This window comes from Phodopus roborovskii, unplaced genomic scaffold (genome assembly GCF_943737965.1).
Source record: "Phodopus roborovskii unplaced genomic scaffold, PHOROB, whole genome shotgun sequence".
In the NCBI taxonomy this organism is placed as follows: Eukaryota; Metazoa; Chordata; class Mammalia; order Rodentia; family Cricetidae; genus Phodopus; species Phodopus roborovskii.
The window spans coordinates 26,251,312-26,269,641 of NW_026126407.1; the positions used below are offsets into that span (position 1 = coordinate 26,251,312).

Here is an 18,330-nt window from a genome sequence, read left to right on the forward strand (position 1 = left end):
GCTGGTGACAGCTGTGCTGCTTGCTACACAGGACAGAAACCAGCTGCCAGCACATCCTTCCCCAAACACTGCCAAGTGCACATGGCCTTGAGTCTTTATACTGGTCCCTGAGTGGGTGTTTAGTGCCTGGGCTGCCACTACAGGGACCGCAGAACAGCTCCTTCCTCTGGGAAGTCCCTGTGGAACATCAGCTCCAGTGCTGGCTGCCAGCTCTGGGAAGCTCCAGGAGCAGCTGACAGAAGGGTATCATGTATGAGGGTTCAACAACAGGGGTGTGTCCTGACAGCTGGGCACGCCACTGTTGTCTCATAGGCCAGTGTCTGTCCACATACAGACGAGAGTTGTGGACAAGTTGTGACCCCCACACAGTGTCTCAAAAGAACCACTTCCTGTCTCCCGGACAATAGTCTCTGTGTCTCCCACCAGCCTCTTACTCTGAAAACGCAGCATTCTCAGAGGCAGGTTTTTAGTTTCATTGGTAAAGTCTTTGTCAAGCATACATGGGTTCAGTCCCCAATAATGGAAAGAAATCCTATCTCAAAAGACAAATGCTGAAGAGAGTGGACATGCTAATTCTGCCCCTTGTTTTGAACAGGAACTGAAATTCTGAGCAAGTCAGTTCGCATTATCTTCTCCACGCTAGGAGTCTGCACGTTTTTTGCAATCGGCTACATGGTTCTGCCGCTATTTGCATACTTCATCCGAGATTGGCGGATGCTGCTGCTGGCACTGACACTTCCTGGAGTGCTGTGTGTCCCCCTGTGGTGGTAAGTACAACCTCCATTCCCAGTCAGCCCTCTGCTGTGGCAGACAGGCACCCCCAGAGATGAGTCCACTCCTCACCTAGCTACATCTGCATGCTCTCTGAGGCAGCCTGGTGCCACCAAGCTTCCAGCACTCCCTGCATCTCTGTGAGGGCACATGCACTGTACAGAGCCTGGTTCTCAGGCATGCTAGCCTTCTTCCAGATGTGTCCCACCCCAGTCTCATGCCCATTTTCTTGTTTTCTGTGGAGCTGGTAGTGTTGGACAATGTTTAAACTTTGTCCTTAGTTTGGGGCACTTTTTTTTTTTTTTTTAGAAAACTCTTTTCTCTATTCAACCACAGTTCAGTCCTCCGCAGCTACCCACATGTATAATGTAAAGAACAGAACTAGAAAATAGTGCCCTGAGCATGTTTAAACTGTTTTTCTTCTTATCCCCAAAACAGTACACTCCAGTCACTCGTATACTGTTTGCATTTTATTAGAGAGGCTGATGGAGGGTAGCTCAAAGGAAGAATACCCAAGGCCCATATCCAGCAAACTCCCCACAAATGTAGTGTTATACATTGTATTGGATAGTATAAGTAATCCAGAGGTGTATGTATATGATATGTGTATAGATTATATGTAAATCTTATACCTATTTTATTGAAGTTGTTTTGCTTTGTTGTGTTAGGATGGAACTTAAGACCTTGTGCATGCTAACAAGCAATCACCCACTGAGCTACACTCTAGCCCCAATTTTGTTTTAAATGGGGCCCTGTGATGTTGTATAAATTGGTCTTGAGCTCCTGGGTCCAAATGGTCTCCCACCTCAGCTTCCTGAGTAGCTGGCCTATAGACATACAGACCACTGTGCCTGGTTATGCCATTTGATGTAATAGGGTTGAACATGAGAGAATTTTGCTGTCTACCGGGGATCTTGGGACCAGTTCTACAGAGAACAGGGAACATGAAACTGCTCTTCATAGTTAGCATCTAAGGTGTACTCTCTCTCTCTCTCTCTCTCTCTCTCTCTCTCTCTCTCTCTCTCTCTCTCTCTCTCCCTCCCTCCCTCTCTCTCTCTCTCCCCCCCCCCTCTCTCTCTCTGTGTGTGTGTGTGTGTTGTCCTGAAAAAAAAAAAGGTAATTATTTTCAGCAGAGTCTCCTGTATTCTAGGCTTACCCTGGATTCCTCAATAGGAGCCAAAGGTGGCCTTGTATTTCTTATCCTTCTGCCTCTGACTCCCAAATGCTAGGATAACAGGTGTTTGCTACCACAAACAGCTTATGCAGGGTTAGACATGGAGCCCTGAACATCACATATGCTAGGCAAGCTCACCCTGAGTTACATTCCCAGCTCCCCAAATTAGCTGTGTTTGAATAGCCTTAGTGAAGGTGTTATTTCTCCTATGGACCCCCATCCATGAGAACATTCATTTTAAATGGAGATTGAACCTAGGATTCTGTGCATGCTGATCAAGGGGTGTGCCACTGAGATGATGCCCTCAAAGGCTTCCCCAACCCAGTTTGGAACAGCACTTGTGGAAATAGCCAAGACTGGAGATTCTTGCCTAAGTCTCACCATGTAGGAATAACTGGAGAATTCGGGAAGAGAACAGAACAGATTTCTTATTTGTTTTTTGATTTTTTTTGAGATAGGGTTTCTTTGTGTAGCCCTAGCTGTCTTAGAACTTGCTTTGTAGACAGGCTATCTTCTAACTCAGAGATCTGCCTGCCTCTGCCTCCTGCGTGTTATTATTAAAGCCATGTACCACCACAGCCTGACAAGAAGAGATTATTAAAAAATGGAAATAAAGTGCTAGCCATAGCCCCCTCTTCAGAATTTCCCTCCTTAACTATCAAATTTAAACAAGACAAAAGGAGACCACTTCCCAATTATTCACTTCCTCTCTCTAATTCATCTTGGTTTTATTGTGTTCTATCAAAATCCAGTCTCCTAGAAATGACCTATTTGACTAACTGCTCAATTGCCACCTGCTTACATGACTAAAGTAATAAAGGCTTCTTTGGTCACTTCATGGGATTCACAGTTTAGTCCTATTGGTTGCCCTATGACGCCTGTCTGGAAAATTGACTAGGACCTTCATTTTTTTGCAGCTGTCATGCAGCCACAGGAATTGACAAGTATCCTCCCTTGCCTTATCTGAGCGGATGGCTCAGCTCTATTTCCTTTTACCTCCAAGATGCTAAGGTTTTTCCAACAGTGACATTTTAGAGAGAGGAGTGTATGAAGGTTCAGTTGGATTTAATATCTGGAAAAAATAACCTTTCTTGCTTTCTCTTGCTGTTTATTTCACTGGAGTTTGACAGGTCATTTAATTTTTCTTAGTTTTATGCATATGGATGTTTTGTCTGCATGTGTGTCTGTGTACCATATGCATGCGGTACCCAGGACAGCCAGAAGAGAGTCTTAGATCACCGGAACTGGAGTTACAGTTGTTGGTGACCATGTGGATACTAGGAATCGAACCCAGGTCTTCTGGAGGAGTAGCCAGTGCTCTTAATCTACTAACCCTTGAAAGACAGATTTTGAAGAGCTAGATATTATGCTGATTTATCTGGAAGTTTCCTCTGGAACCCAGGCTAAGGATCAGTAAGGAAGGGCAGGCCACATGCCACACAACTCTGCCCAAGAGAAGTTCCATATCAGTTGCTTTTCTTATTGCTGTCACAAAATACCTGATGAGGAAGGAAGGGTTTGCCCTGTCTCACAGTTTAGGGGTACAGTCCATCACTGCAGGGGAGCCGTGGCAGCAAGAGCTTGAGGCTGCTAGTCACACTGTGTCCACAGACAGGAAGCAGAGAGGGCGAGTGTTGGTGCTCAGCTCACTTTCTCCGTTTATTCAGTCTAGCCACATCAGAGTGTGTCACCCCTCCTCATTTAACTCAGTCCAGAAACTTGTCAGGAGCTTGCCCAGAGGTTTGATATAGATTCATACTCTAGAAATAGTATTTATGTGCAAAAATAAAAATAAAGAGTATTTGCAACATTAAAATGACCTAGGCTTATTTTGCTATGTGTGTTTGCTAACATCAAAAGGTTGTAAAACGTTAGGAACCAGTGCAAATAAATCCTAGGTTTATTCCTGAATCTCCCCGATGGCTGATATCCCAGAGGAGATTTGAAGAGGCAGAACAGATCATCCAGAAAGCTGCAAAGATGAACAGCATCGTGGCACCGGCAGTGATATTCGATCCTTTGGAGGTGAGTGAGCACGTGGTACGGACACCTTCTTTTGAGATCAGCTTTGCAGCCTTTCTTTTATGGAATTTAATGTAACTAACTATTTGTTAAGGGGCCACAATGCACCAGGTACTGCACTGGGTATCAGGGATGTAATCATGATTACATTCTCAGATAAAATCTCCGGAGGCATGGTGCTGCATACCTGTTGTCCAGCCTTCTCAGGAGGCAGAAGCCTGAGACTTAGGCCAGGCATGTAGGGCCAGCTTGAGTAACATAGTAAGATGTCATCTCTCTTACTAAAACTACACCTAAAGGATTATTTATACATTAAAAACAATGTTAGGCATTTGTGGCATTTTGTTTTGTCTTGGTTTGATTTGGTTTTGTTTTTTTGAAACAGGGTTTCTCTGTGTGTCCCTGACTATCCTGGAACTCTCTCTGTAGACCAGGCTGGCCTTGAACTCACAGAGATCATCCTGCCTCTGCCTCCCAGGTGCTGAGATTAAAAGCATGCCCACCATTGCTTTTTTGTTTTGTTTTGTTTTTGTTTGTTTTGTTGTTGTTGCTTTTAACTCTTTCAATACACAAGCCCAGTTGCTGACTGGCAGTTTTATTCCCTTAGTACTCAATTTGTGTAATTCTTTGTGAATTATGGACCTTAGCCCTTTGTCTGCACTGTAGCTGGTAAAGAATTTCTCCCATTCTTTGAGCTATTTTCTCTGTGATCATTTGCTGTGTAGAAACTTTTAATTGCATGTTGTTCTATCTGCTGGTTTCCTGTGCTGGTGGGGCTCTGTTCAGAAAATTCTTCCTTACCCCAGTGTCTGAAAGGGCATTTCTTAAGTTTTCTTCTAGAAGTTTTAGCATTTCCAGTTTTAAATTAAGAAAGTCCTTTTATCCATTTTGAGATGATCTTTTTACAGGTGAAAGACAGTAGACTGATTTCATTCTTTGCAGGTGACAATCCAATTTGCCAGCATCATTTGTTAAATAGGCTATCTTTTTGTTTTGAAAGTTTCCAACTTTGTGTTGGCATTTGCACCTAACCATTGATGATTTTTATAACATAATGTTAATTGATTCTTTAGGAATTTCACATCATGTACCCCCAATCCCATTCATCTCCATGTTCATCCTGTACCCACATCATTCCTCCATCCACATCATTTCCTGCCTCCCTGTCACATATTCCTTTGTCATGGTGGCACTGGGAGCTGTGATGTGTCACACAGTAAACCCTTTTGCCCAAACAGCTTTACTTGCAAATGTTCACTGCAATGAGCTGTTGGTCTGATTCCAGGCCTCTGGTCTCCGGTGCACTATCAGTACTGGGCCCTCACTGGAACTTCTCTTGGATGTCCTGCTGTTGCCCTGAGTCATGGAGGTCCTGCAGCTATGGTTCTGTAGGATCATCCCTTCTCATGCTCCAGCAGCTCATAGGGCAGAGATGTAGGAGTGGGCCAACTCAAAGCCCTGGATATGGGCCAGGATGGTAGCTGAGTTGATCAGTATGGGCCTCCACAGGGATGCTTCCTCAAGAAAGGGGCAGAGCCACCTCTCTCACACCCCTGCCCTAGGGGCCAGCTCTCCTGCTGCAGCTGCCCTTGAGGGGTGGGCCCAGTCTCCTGTGTCCAGGGTACTGGGGCTAGGTCTCCCATGAGGGGTGGTGCCGGCTCTTCCCCTGGGGTGGCTGGCGAGGGTTGGGGCAGTGAGGGGCAGGGCCAGCTCAGCACAGCTCTTGGACCGCAACATGGATCCAGGTGGCAGGCAGACCCCAGAGCATCTGCATGGCTATGGCCTTTAGCCACAGCTCAGGCCTGAACAACACCATGGCCTCGGGTGGCGGTGCAGCCCACCCAGATCATTATTTCCCCAAAGGCAGCTTGACCCTCTGACATCAATACAGCCTCAGTGGTGGCCCAGACCACAGGAATCCATATGGCCCTTGGTGTTACCATGGGTCAGGGACAGCTGCAGTTGGACCACAGACCCAGACATGATCCTCAGCTGCAGCCAAGTTCAGAGGTCAACATGGCATCAGGTGGCAGCACAGGTCCCTCTAAACAATATGGTCCCAGCAGCAGCAATGCCCTGAGGCATTAACATGGTCTCAAGTGGTGGCCCAGACCGCAGGCTTCCACCTGGGCTGGCCCTCAGTGGTAACATAGGCTACAGACATCAACACAGACCCTGGTTGTGGCAGGGCCACAGACTCAGACACATCCCTCAGTGCCAGCAAGGGCCTGGATATCGCATGGCTTCAGGACTCTTTCCAGAAGCAGCTACCTAGGCCATGGCTGGATCTTCATTCCAGTGGCCATGAACCCTAGCTCTTAGAGGGCTGCCTGAACAAAACATCCTTAATCCTTTGCTGTTTTAATTCAAAAGTTCATCCCAATGCTAGTAAACTTAACTAGGTACAAAACGGACATTGGTCATAAATAATGCTTCTGCCTTTCAGGGCTATGTGTGTATTATTATTTAGCAGATAGAAAGCTTTATTCCTATCTTCAAGAAATGTACAGTGTGATCATGTGGTTATGGAGATAATATCTACACAGAGGAAAGCATCATAAAATTGACATGAACAAAAAAGAACAAAGTCCAGAAACTCAAACCCCTAATGGGACCTTTTTTCTGCCTGCTGTGATGTGCATCTATTTTGAACTGGACACTCCCACTAAGGGAAAAGGAGCCCTTGATTTCCTAGCCCTGACATCATCCCTGTTCACCACCTGCTAGGATCCTGTGTAGGAGGATCTGCAGCAGCCTGAACCAGCCAATGCAACCTATCCAGAATGCCAGTAGAGAGACTACATACAAGGCAGTCTGTCTGATGCATGTGATACTCATGTCAGGAAAGGAAAATGGAAGCACAGAGAAATGACTTAGCAGAGATCACACTGCTGCTGAGCTGTGAATTTCCTGGGTTTCTCTGGGTTCGAATGCATGTTCTAATGAATGGCAATTTTCAGTTTATGTCAGGGGTTGTTGCATTAACTTGGACAGGAAACCATGTAGAGTCACATCATCATGAAGAGTAACCTTATGCTTCCCTGGCTTTGGAAGAAGCCCCTTCAACCTACTCGTGTACCTTATCCAGAGACATTTGGGTGGTTTCCCCTAAATAGAGACAATCAGTTGTCCTGATGTTTCTGTACCTTGTTGCTAATCATGGTCACCTATGAAGCTTCAAGTAAACAGGTTCCCAGGTCTCTTGTCCCAATGAAAGATTCAGAGGAAGCTGGCCTGAGGGAACCTGGCAGTCTGCATTTCAACAGAGTCCCTACGGAAATGGAATGTGTTGATCTAACCTGGCTCTTGGGTCCTGTGATGTATGTGGAATTCCTAGAGCCCTGCTTGGATACTTCCAATTCCCATAAGTTTAGGCTTTTCTTTATGCTAGCCATTGTATTGTATGTATGTATTGTACTGTATTGTTATATATTGCTGGAGATAAGTCATCCACACATTGCACAGAGTAAAGGCACCATGATGGCTGAGGAGATGGCTCAGTGGTAAAAGTGCTTGCCATGCTAGTGTGAGAATCCAGGTTCAGATCCCCAGAACCCATGCAAGTGTCTAGAAGTCATGATGGCCCATTTATAATTCCAGCATTGGAAGGTAGACAGAGTGTTTTAGTTACTTTTCCATTGCTGTTACAAAACATCATGTCCAAGGCAACTTAAACCATTTAATCGACCTTGGGTTTCAGAGGTTGAGTCTGTGATGGCAGAGCAAAGGTATGGTGGCAGGAAAACTGAGAACCTTGATCCACAAGTAGGAGGCAGAGGGAACACACAGGAAAGAGTGTGTCTTTCAAAACCTAAAATCTGTCCCCAGTGACACACCTCCTAATCCTTTCCAAATAGTCCTACCAACTGGAGGCTAAGCATCAAACATATGACCCTATAGGGCATTCTCATTCAAACCACCATATATGGGATCCCTTGAACAATCAGGCCAGCAAGATTAGCCATGTTAGAGACTCTAGGTTTCTAACCTAGATGGGAGAGTGGCTGAAGATGATTCCCAGCATCAACCTTGAGCCTACACATGTACATGTACACAGACACACACAGACACACACAGACACACACACACACACACACACACACACACACACACACACACACACTGCCATAGTCATTTTGGAGCTTCATGGCTCTTTCAATTCAATAGGCTTTACAGATCCCAGCTCAGTATGATAAAGGCTACTCACATGTGAAGGCTGAGTGGAGGAAAGGCTGGTCAGCACTCATCAATGAGGCTAATGCCATTTATTTCGATGGTTGCTATCTAAAATGAGCTACATTAAACATTTTAAAGCACTACAAACTCAGGAAACAATATGGAAGATGGGGCAGAAAGAGCAAGAGCCAGATGATGAGGAGAAATTATGTGAAATGCCAGCTGTTGGACATGACATAGCCATTGCGCTAAGGAGCCCTACAAGACCCAGCCCTTCAACATCCCAGCATGGGAGTGGGAGATCCCATCAATCCTTGGTCCTAGCTGAGGAGCTATTGGTAGGCAATGGCTGCTGGTAGAGAAGAGGGAGTCAATTTCTTCATGGGTGTAACCTAATATGAAAGGGGGAGGAGAACGTGCTGGAAGAAGAAAGATTCCAGAGGGAGTGGGTGGAGAATATGACCAAAGATCCATTAGAGGTATGCATGAAGTTGTCAACGCCTGAATTTAGAATTATGTTTAAATAAAGAGTTAGAATGGTCCCGTATTTGGAGATGTCGTTGGTGCCTTTAATTTGTGGACTTGAAGACTCATCAAAGGTTCTATTAGAGTTGTGGGAATGGGCTAGAATGTAGTTCAGTGGGTAGAATGCTCACCTGGCACATACAAAGTTTCAGTCCCTAGCATCAAACTGGCATGCCAGTAATCCCAGCACTGTGGAGGTGGAGGAAGGAGGGTCTGAAGTTCAAGATCGTGTTCATCTATATAGTGAGTTAAAGGCCAGCCTGAGATACATGAGACACTGTCTTATAGTAACAATAATGATGATATTATTAATAATAATTTTTAAATTAAATTTTAAAAAAGGAGTTGTGTGCCCAGGATTTTCCTATAGGTACTTCCTGCCTACCTTATCTCATGTTTTATTTATGTTACTATAGCTACAGGAGCTAAATTTGTTGAAGAAGCAGAAAGTCTTTATTCTGGACCTGTTCAAGACTCGGAACATTGCCACAATAACAGTGATGTCTGTGATGCTGTGGTAAGCAATGAGTGCTCCGAGAATGGAGATGTGTGACACCCACATTCAAAGGGATGTGGCAAAGCTTAGGCTTCCCCTGAAGAAAAATGAGAATTGGGGAATTCTAAGGTCTTTAGACATATTTTGGATTGATTGATTGATTGCATACTGGGAAAGTTATAGGTAACAACAAGTCTGTAGTATTAGGACCCCACTTGGAAGATGATGGACTTGAGGCTGCAGATGCCCCTGGAGACCAAAGTTAAGTCTCTACCTGCTTTCTGAACTGAACAGTGATGTTAGTGTAACCTGCCTCCCAGTAGCAAATTAACATGTAAGTTTAAGGCACAGAAGTAATGACCTCACATTATTAACTAGATTTAATAACAAATCTTCAAAGAAATGAGGAAGAAAAAATAATAACCTATCTGACCCAGAGATAACAACACACACACAAAGCTGGGTACCAGAATTAGCAGTCTCTCTAGTTTAGAAAAAAATATCAGCCAGGTGGCAGTGATCCTAGCACTTAGGGAGGCAGAGGCAGGCCAATCTCTGAGTTCGAGGCCAGCTTGGTCTACAGTGAGTTCCAGGATAGCCAGAGATATACAGAGAAACCCTGTCTCAAAAAATAAAAAAGAGAGAGAGGAAAAAAAAAGAAGGGAAAGAGAGAGAAGAAGAAAGGAGAGAGAGAGAGAGAGAGAGAGAGAGAAACATCCTGGGCTACAGTCTCTATGAGCTGTCTTCATTCTTAGCTGTCTGCACATATCACTCATGCAATGTATCCTACTAATGGCACCAGTGAGCCAATAACCACCAAGACCTAGCCCCATCCAAGCTGTTCTTACACCACATGTGAACGTCACTGACTCTCTGCAGCAATAAAGTTAACTTTTTCATGTTGTTTTGGATTAGTCCTATGTCCCCACCTGGTCTAGTAGATAGAGACCAAGCATATTCCTGAAAGCCTTCTTCAGAGATGTATACTCTCCAGCCATGCTCAGATGTCCTCACAGGGGCATCTGCACTGTTGACTAGTGGTCTATTCAGAATGGCGTTGTTCTACAGCACCTTCTATAGAAACAGAAATACTGGGGATCTGTGTTGTCCATCATAATAGCCACCAGACTCTTGTGGCTACTAAGCATGTGAAGTGTCATTTCAACTGAGAAGCTGAACTTATAATCTCACTTTTATGTATTTCCACGTAGCCCCACATGGTTAGTGACTGCTTAGAGGACACTGGACCTAGACCAATTCATGACCACCACAAAAGTTTAGAGAGACATGAGCCATCCTTTTGTGATTGTATCATTTGCTGTCTTTCAGGATGCTAACCTCTGTGGGTTACTTTGCTCTCTCTCTCAATGTTCCTAATTTACATGGAGATATCTACCTGAACTGCTTCCTCTCTGGCCTCATTGAAGTTCCAGCTTATTTCACAGCCTGGCTGCTGCTGAGAACCCTGCCTCGGAGATACATCATAGCCGGGGTACTGTTCTGGGGAGGAGGTGTGCTTCTCTTGGTACAAGTGGTACCTGAAGGTAAGAAGTTAGCCCAGGCTAAAAGCATCCCAGAAAACCTGGACATATTAGAGTATCAGTACTGATGACCAGCCTCTCACGAGTCACCACTCCCCCATAACACAGCTCTGATGTCACCAAATATTCATCAGTCAGATAGGCAGGTGACAGCTGACTAGGATGTTTCCTATGTTCCCAAACAATTGTCCCAGTAGGGATGGTAATCCATCCCTATAATCTCAGCACTTGGGAGGTAAAGGAAGGAGGACCAGTTCATAACCAGTTTCTCTTACATAGCTAATTTGAGGCCAGCTCAGGCTGCATGAGACACTGTCAAAAAACACAAAAGCAGCAAGATAGTGCAAGCAGAATGGTTCAGTGGGTAAAGGTGCTTTTCACCAAGCCTGAGGATCTGACTTCCATCTTTGGAACCCCATGGAGAAAGGAGAAAATTGACCATAGCATCTCTCCCTCTCATCACACACATGCCCTGACACACACTTGCCAACAGAAATAAATAACTAATGAATGTGGAGATGATGCAGTAAGACTAAATAATAACAAAAAACTCCAAAGCCAAAAATAACACCAAGGAAGATATATTTCCTTTTTCTAGTGTTTAACTTTCTCCTTTTGTTAAAAAAACAGGCTGATATATTATTGATACATTGTAATATGCAAAGAACACTGTTTCTTTTTGTTGTTAACTTTTTAAACCCCATGCAGTACTAAGGTTTAAACCTATAGCAAGAACTCCACCATGGAACCATAACCCAGCCCTTTGTTTACTTTTATGTAGTAACCTAGCCTGGCTTTGAACTCATTACATAGCCTAGACTAGCCTTGAATGTGTGATCCTCCTGCTTCAGCCAATGAAGTATTAGTAGCTGGGATTATTAGAATGCACCAGGAGCTGGGAGGATAGCTGAGTGGGTAAAGTGCATGAGGACCAGAGCTCAGATTCCAGAACACAAATAAATGCTGGGCAGACATGATGATTCACCTGTAATTCTCATTTTGCATGACTACACATATGCAAAAGCATGCAAACAGCATATACACATAAACACCACACACACACCCAAAAAATGGAAAAAGATTAAAAAAAAACATGCACCACTGAGCCCAACTAGATCTAGATTTGTTAATAATAAAAATCAGGAAAGGAATGGCTGGGTCTTCTCTTTAGAGATTAAATTTAATTGGATTAACATCTAACAACTCACCAAGAAACTGTTGTAACAAATGAGATAAGTGGACAGAGGCCACAGTATGCATTAATAATCCAAAATAAGAGTAGCTCAAAGCCCAAGGCCACCCATCACCTCCATCTCCAACCATCTGGTGATGAGGATGTTTCAGGACAGAGTCTTGTCCAGGGGTACTTTATGAGGAACCATCACATTGCAGCAAAAAGGACAGTAAGGTGAGTTCAGTGTGGATCCTGGAAGCACCCTGTCTGAATTGAAGCTCTCTTCCAGATTATAACTTCGTGTCCATTGCCCTGGTGATGCTTGGGAAATTTGGGGTCACCTCTGCCTTCTCCATGCTGTATGTCTTCACTGCAGAGCTCTACCCAACCCTGGTCAGGAACATGGCTGTGGGCATCACCTCCATGGCTTCTAGGGTGGGCAGCATCATCGCTCCCTACTTTGTTTACCTGGGTGAGATGTGTCTTGTTCTGTCATTAAATTTGTGTGTGTGTGTGTGTGTGTGTGTGTGTGTGTGTGTGTAAATTTTTATGTGTATTTTGCATGTGGGTGTACATGAACTGTGAGTATGAACAAGGGCCTTCCTTGGCCAGCCCCCTCAGGAGGAGCTGGTGTGTGTCCTGTTCTGGTCACACTGTTGCCGAATCACTCTCCATACTTTGGCTGTTAAGTTTTACAGCCCCCATTACAAGGAACAGTTCATCTTAAAGCCCTCAACAGTGTTTTTTTCATGATGATTCTCAGTGACCCCTTGGATGTAGCAGTAAGACTCAGTTCTCTCTCTCTCCTCTCTCTCTCACACACACACTCACACACTCTCTCAACAAATTCTGATCAACTGTTTTACCTGAATGTAAGTGTAGCACTTTTGTACATGGTGTCCAGGGAGATCAGAGGAGAGTGTCTGATCTCCTGGAATTGGAGTTATGCAAGGTATGAGCCACTCTCCAGGCCTGAGTTCTTATGTGGATAAATACCTCGATGTGAGCAGGAAGCAGGCAAAGGGATGGAAAAGCAAAGGTTCTGACTAGTAGACATGAGTTAGGATTCCTTGTTCCTGGTGGAACCAGACTCGAGAAGGGCTATGAGAGCAGGTACAGATGACACACAGTGTAAGGATGAACAGTACTCAGAAGGGGCTGTTGAGGCCTGCCCAGAGGTTCAGTGGCTAGGCTCAAATTTTCTTTGTGGTATATATGAGTTCTTTATAGTGCTAAGAAGTTAGCCTTATGTATTCATTTTATACATACTTTATAAACATTTTCCTAGGTAATAACTTACAGTTTATGTTATTGTTTTGGTGTTTTTGTTTGTTTTGTTTTATTTTTTGAGAAAGGAGTTCTCTGAATAGATTTGGAGCCTGTACTAGATCAGGCTGGCCTCAAACTCACAGAAATCCACCTGCCTCTGCCTCCTAAGTGTTGAGATTAGAGGCATGAGCACCACCATCCTGCCTAAGACAGAAATTTTTATTTCTGTATAATCAAATATAGCAGCCTTAAGTACTATTAAAAGGGCTTTAGCAGAATATTGTTCAGTGTCCCAAGCCTAGTCTTCATTAGGCCTTTCTTATTTTTCTTGCTCACAAGTTGGTTACCTACAGGATCACACACACACACACACACACACACACACACACACACACCAGAAATGAATTCTCAGAAAAGATACACTCTAAGTCCATACATAGAAAGAAACACATTTTCCTAACTTTAACATTCCCTCCATGCACAACTGCCCTGAGCACAGCTGTGGAGAGCACAGAGTGTCATTCCTCATTACATATAATACATATATCTAATGAGAAATGACTGTATGTAGATGATCCAGTGCTGGGCCAATGGTTCACAAGAAGCAGAGCCCAAGAAAGAGACCTTAGTATAAGAAGCTATTCCTGTTAGCAATACAAGGCCACAGAGAAGCCTCAAGAGCAGTGTTTACCTTCTCAAACAAACAAATAGTACATGCATGAGTGTGTTGTTTCTCTATTCTGTGTGCAGAGGAGCAGCAAAGGTCTCTTGTCCTCCTGACTCAATAGCTCCAAAAAGAGAAGTGGAGTAAGGCTACTGTAGGCCTCAGTCAGTACAACCCTTGTCACTAAGCAAGCACAGAGCCCTGGGCTTGACCCCCAGTACCGATTAAATAATAAGATGTTCAAAAGCCATCCTTTGATATATTGCTAAGTCCTCCTACCACCCACCTTAAGTTACCTCTACCGAAGGAAGCTTTGATAGTGAAGACTTCTATCCAAGGAACATCTGTCATGCACAGTTGGACAATAGCTTAGAGCTTAACAGTATGCTAATGTGCAAACAGGGGGGTGTAAATAATTGTAGGAGTGCAGGCTGTGGCAGCTCACTGGAACAACCTATGTATTTTGCTGACTTTCCTTCTTCTGAGAATGTTTAGCTCACATCTGCTCTCACAGCCTGTCTGCACCCTGACAAAATGACTCCCAGGAACCCATGCACATCTGACTGCTGCTCTGTGTTTTACAGGTGCCTATAACAGACTCCTGCCCTACATTGTCATGGGCAGTCTGACTGTCCTGATTGGGATCATCACGCTTTTTTTCCCTGAAAGTTTTGGAGTGGCTCTACCAGAGAACTTAGATCAGATGCAGAAAGTAAGAGGGTAAGTAGCAAAAGGACTGGAATAATAAACATGGGAGAATGTCTAGCATGGTCTGAAAGAGAGGAGCACTGAGTAGATGGAAATCAGGGAGGACACTGAAGAATATTGGCATGACAGGGGTGTAGGAATAGAGACCAGTGGACCAGGATGGCGCCCAAGAAAATAAGAGTTAAAACAAACAAACCGTATAACAACTTAAAATCCTTTGGGGAAGGCAAGGCATACACCTGTAGTTCAAGTTTCAATGGAGAGTCACATGAGTACAGGAGTTCAAGACCATCCCAGATCTAATAATGAACCACTCAGTGTCCATCCATCCATATATACTTACATAAGTACATATGCAAAAATACTCAGATATTTTCAATAAAGAAAAAAATTGAACCCTTCAAAATACATCAAGACAAATTCTGGAACAAAAACAATATTTAGGAGTAAAAATACAAAATCATGAATCTATAAGAAAAAACAATTAGTATAAACCAGAACTGAGCAGAGAGGGGGAGATGAAATCAAGAGTTAAAGGTCATCCTACACAGTGAGACCCTGGCCCCAAACCAACCGATCAAACAACAACAACAAAAAAAAAAAAACAGTAACAAAATCAAAGTGGAGAGGCAAGGGGAAAGAGATGAGGCACAGATGCAGACAGAGGCTCTACCCCAAGCTCTGCAGTCTGTGGGAAGAGGTGTTTCCAGCAAGGGAGAGGAATGGACTGCTTAGAGAAGGTAAAGTTTAAGTGTGCAGCACACATGAAAATCAAGCTACTCATCATATGTATAAAGAAATAGAGGAGCCAGTGAGGTGGCTCAGGAGGTGAGGGTGCTTACACCAATACCCAGCACCTGAGTTCTGATCCTTGAACCCAGAGTGGAAGGAGAGAATTGATTCCCCAGGTTATCCTCTGTAGTAGATGCTGTTCTGTTGTTGTGATAAAATGCTATAGCCAAGAAGAACTTACAAAGAGGAAGTTTATTTTGGCTTACACTTCGTTAGCATCCATGTAAAAAACAGGCAGTAATTCCTTAATCCCATTACTGGAAAAGCAGTGGCAGGGCTAACCCTGAGACTTGCAGCCAGCCAATCTGGTCAAATCAGTGAGCTCCAGGTTCAGTGAGAGGCACTGCCTCAAAAACTGAGGTGAGGACATCCAACATGCACCTACATACACAGTTGTGCACACACAAATATACACAAATATCTGGGTGTTCCCACAACCTGGCTCAATTCTGATACTACAGTTAGCGTCAGACCCCACAGGTAGGTGTCAGGGCCCAGTCTCACACCTTTCTCAAACTGCAGGTGCCGGCCACAGGTTACTCTCACTACTGTCTCACTTGGCTATAAAAGTCTGGGGTCCTGCAGCTCCCATTTTTGTGTTCAGTCATTTGTTTAAAAGCCTCACAGAGCTTAGGGGAACACTTCCCTTGCCATCGCCACTGTCTTAAGAAGGATGCAGGCAGGTGTATGCTGGAAGACCCTGAGCTGAGCATGGGGCTCCTGTTCCTGTGGGTTGGGGGAGCACTACTTTCTTGACAGCAGAGGTGGTCAGTGAGAAGCTCCCCAAACCCCAGTGTCTGCAGATTCTCCATCCTGTGGGCTTGAGTGCCCATTAACTCTATCCTCACCCTGCTCTTCTCCGCAGAGGCTGAGAGCACAAAGCCACAAAGGTAAAGGTTTGTGCTCTTAGATGAAGGCTGCTTCTTTCTGGCCCCATGGTGGGGTCAGCTAAGAGCCCCTCATAGAACCAAAACAACACATCACCCCCATCACTCAGGAAACCACAAGACATTGAGGAGCTCTGTGCCAGGACCCAGAGGCAAAGACCAAACATCCTGTGATAGCACAGCTTGGTGGGCACAACGCTCAGTGGAAAAGTTGAGACTGAGCTGTGTCTGCCTGGCTTCAAACTTATGACATAAATTTGGGGAAATTATGTAAGTTTTCTTAACCTGTAGCCTTCCCATTTATTACATGGGAGTATTTCACGAGGCTGCCTAGGCCTTCTATGAGGTAAGTGTTAGCCATGGCTGGCCATAATAAAGCCATCTCCATCTGTGTAGATACTGGTCTGTCAAAAATTTGTACAGGTGCATGTGTTTGAGAAGAGTTCATCTAATCATTATAATTCCTCAGTATAATTCTTCAGTATTGCTATGAACTTCCTGCTACCCCTCTAGCAATTCTTCAGAAAAACTGAAGAGCTTAGGTTCCAAGCTTTGTGTTTAATCAAGAAAGTAGTTTCAAATAAAACATAAGGTCTGCACCTGTTAGGTTCTTTAATTGAGTCCACAGGTTTTCATTGGTCAAGTGGAGAAATGTTTTCCGATGTCAGTCTGGTGTTCTAAGGAGAAGAATCCTAACTGTTTAATTTTCAGCATTTGTTTTATTTTCAGGTTCAGATGTGGGAAAAAATCAACAGCCTCTACAGACAGAGAAGAAAACCCCAAGGTTCTAATCACTGCATTCTAATAAGGGTTCCTTGGCACTTAGCCAACTGGAAATCAGATGTGTCAGATGAGCTGGGGGTGATAGAACACGCCTGTAGTCCCAGCCCTCTAGAGGGGAAACCAGGGGCATCAGGAATTCAAGGTCATCCTTGGCTGCATCAGGAATGCAAGACCAGCCTGGACTACATGCAACCCTGTCTCAACAAAACAAACAAAATCAAAGCCATTCCTGCTGAAAGGGACTACTAGAAGCAATGGGCATTAAGCTGGACTTGTGGAGAAATACATGTTGTCATCTAAACTCTGGGCCACTCTCCCAGATAATCTTCTTGTTTTTAAGAACAAACATTACTAAACTGTCTGGACAACTAACTAGTCAAAGAAATAAGTTTGTAAGATTTTTATTGAAAATGTGTTAGTCGGGGATGGCAAAATCCATATGAAGATTAACACATGTTTCCAAATTGCTACCCAAATAAAACTGATTGTATTATCACAACTATTAGATGATAACAGTGCTTACATGTCTGTGTGCATTCAGGGTGTGTTTGTGTAAGGGTAGAGATGATCTAGCACATTCAAAACAAGAGTGGTTTTGTTGTTGTTGTTGTTTTAATTAGACTCATACAGGACTGTAGCCAAATGATCACTTGGACTGCAGTCCTGAATCTTTGATGTGTAGTTGCCACCCTGTGCTAAAAAGTCTGAGAGTCATATCAAATAGATGTACAGTTCATCCGCTGATGACCTGCAGACTCTGCTGACACTGTGTCTTCATGTTGTGTCACCTGATCTTAACACCAGTGCAGTGGAAGAAGTCTTCCCAGATCTGAGAACATGGCTCGGTTAGCAAACTGATGGTGGAGCATGAGGATGTGATATCAAAACCTAAGGAGGCAGAATACACAGCCTCTATAAAACACAACCATGACTATTATTTAAAGCAAACTAGCATGCATAGGCCATGGGTTAAACCCCCAAAGCAAAACAAACAAACAAACCACAAGAGAAAACAATGGAATGCATTTTCATAAAATAGGAACATCTTATGTTCAAATTGTTAGTAACAACCCAAAAAGTTTAAGGCCTTAAAATAATACCATCTAATAAGGTAGCCACTAACTAGAAATAGTTGCTAAGTATTTAAATGTGCACTTCACTAGATTCAGCTGCAATGTTCTGTAAAATATACACTGAAGCCTTATGTCTTAGTATGAGAAATAAGGATTAATGATTTTTAATAAGAATCAAATGGGTTTCAATACTTTCCATGCCAATTTTATGATGAAGTGATAACATTCCAGGAATACAGGGTTAAATATATTATTGCAATTTAATTTAAAGAAAA

At 43.8% G+C, this 18,330-nt stretch overlaps 1 protein-coding gene across 1 annotated transcript in view; it reads left to right on the plus strand.

Annotated features, from left to right (window-relative positions):
* Positions 1-17,481, plus strand: part of Slc22a4 (solute carrier family 22 member 4) — a 51,637-nt gene extending 34,156 nt beyond the window's left edge. The window contains exons 4-10 of the mRNA XM_051180691.1: positions 596-767; positions 3,844-3,970; positions 9,085-9,185; positions 10,494-10,708; positions 12,169-12,351; positions 14,397-14,532; positions 16,929-17,481. Coding sequence (XP_051036648.1) covers positions 596-767; positions 3,844-3,970; positions 9,085-9,185; positions 10,494-10,708; positions 12,169-12,351; positions 14,397-14,532; positions 16,929-17,004 — 1,010 coding nt within the window. The 3' untranslated portion in view covers positions 17,005-17,481. The remainder of the gene's footprint in view (positions 1-595; positions 768-3,843; positions 3,971-9,084; positions 9,186-10,493; positions 10,709-12,168; positions 12,352-14,396; positions 14,533-16,928) is intronic.
* Positions 17,482-18,330: the final 849 nt, after the last annotated feature.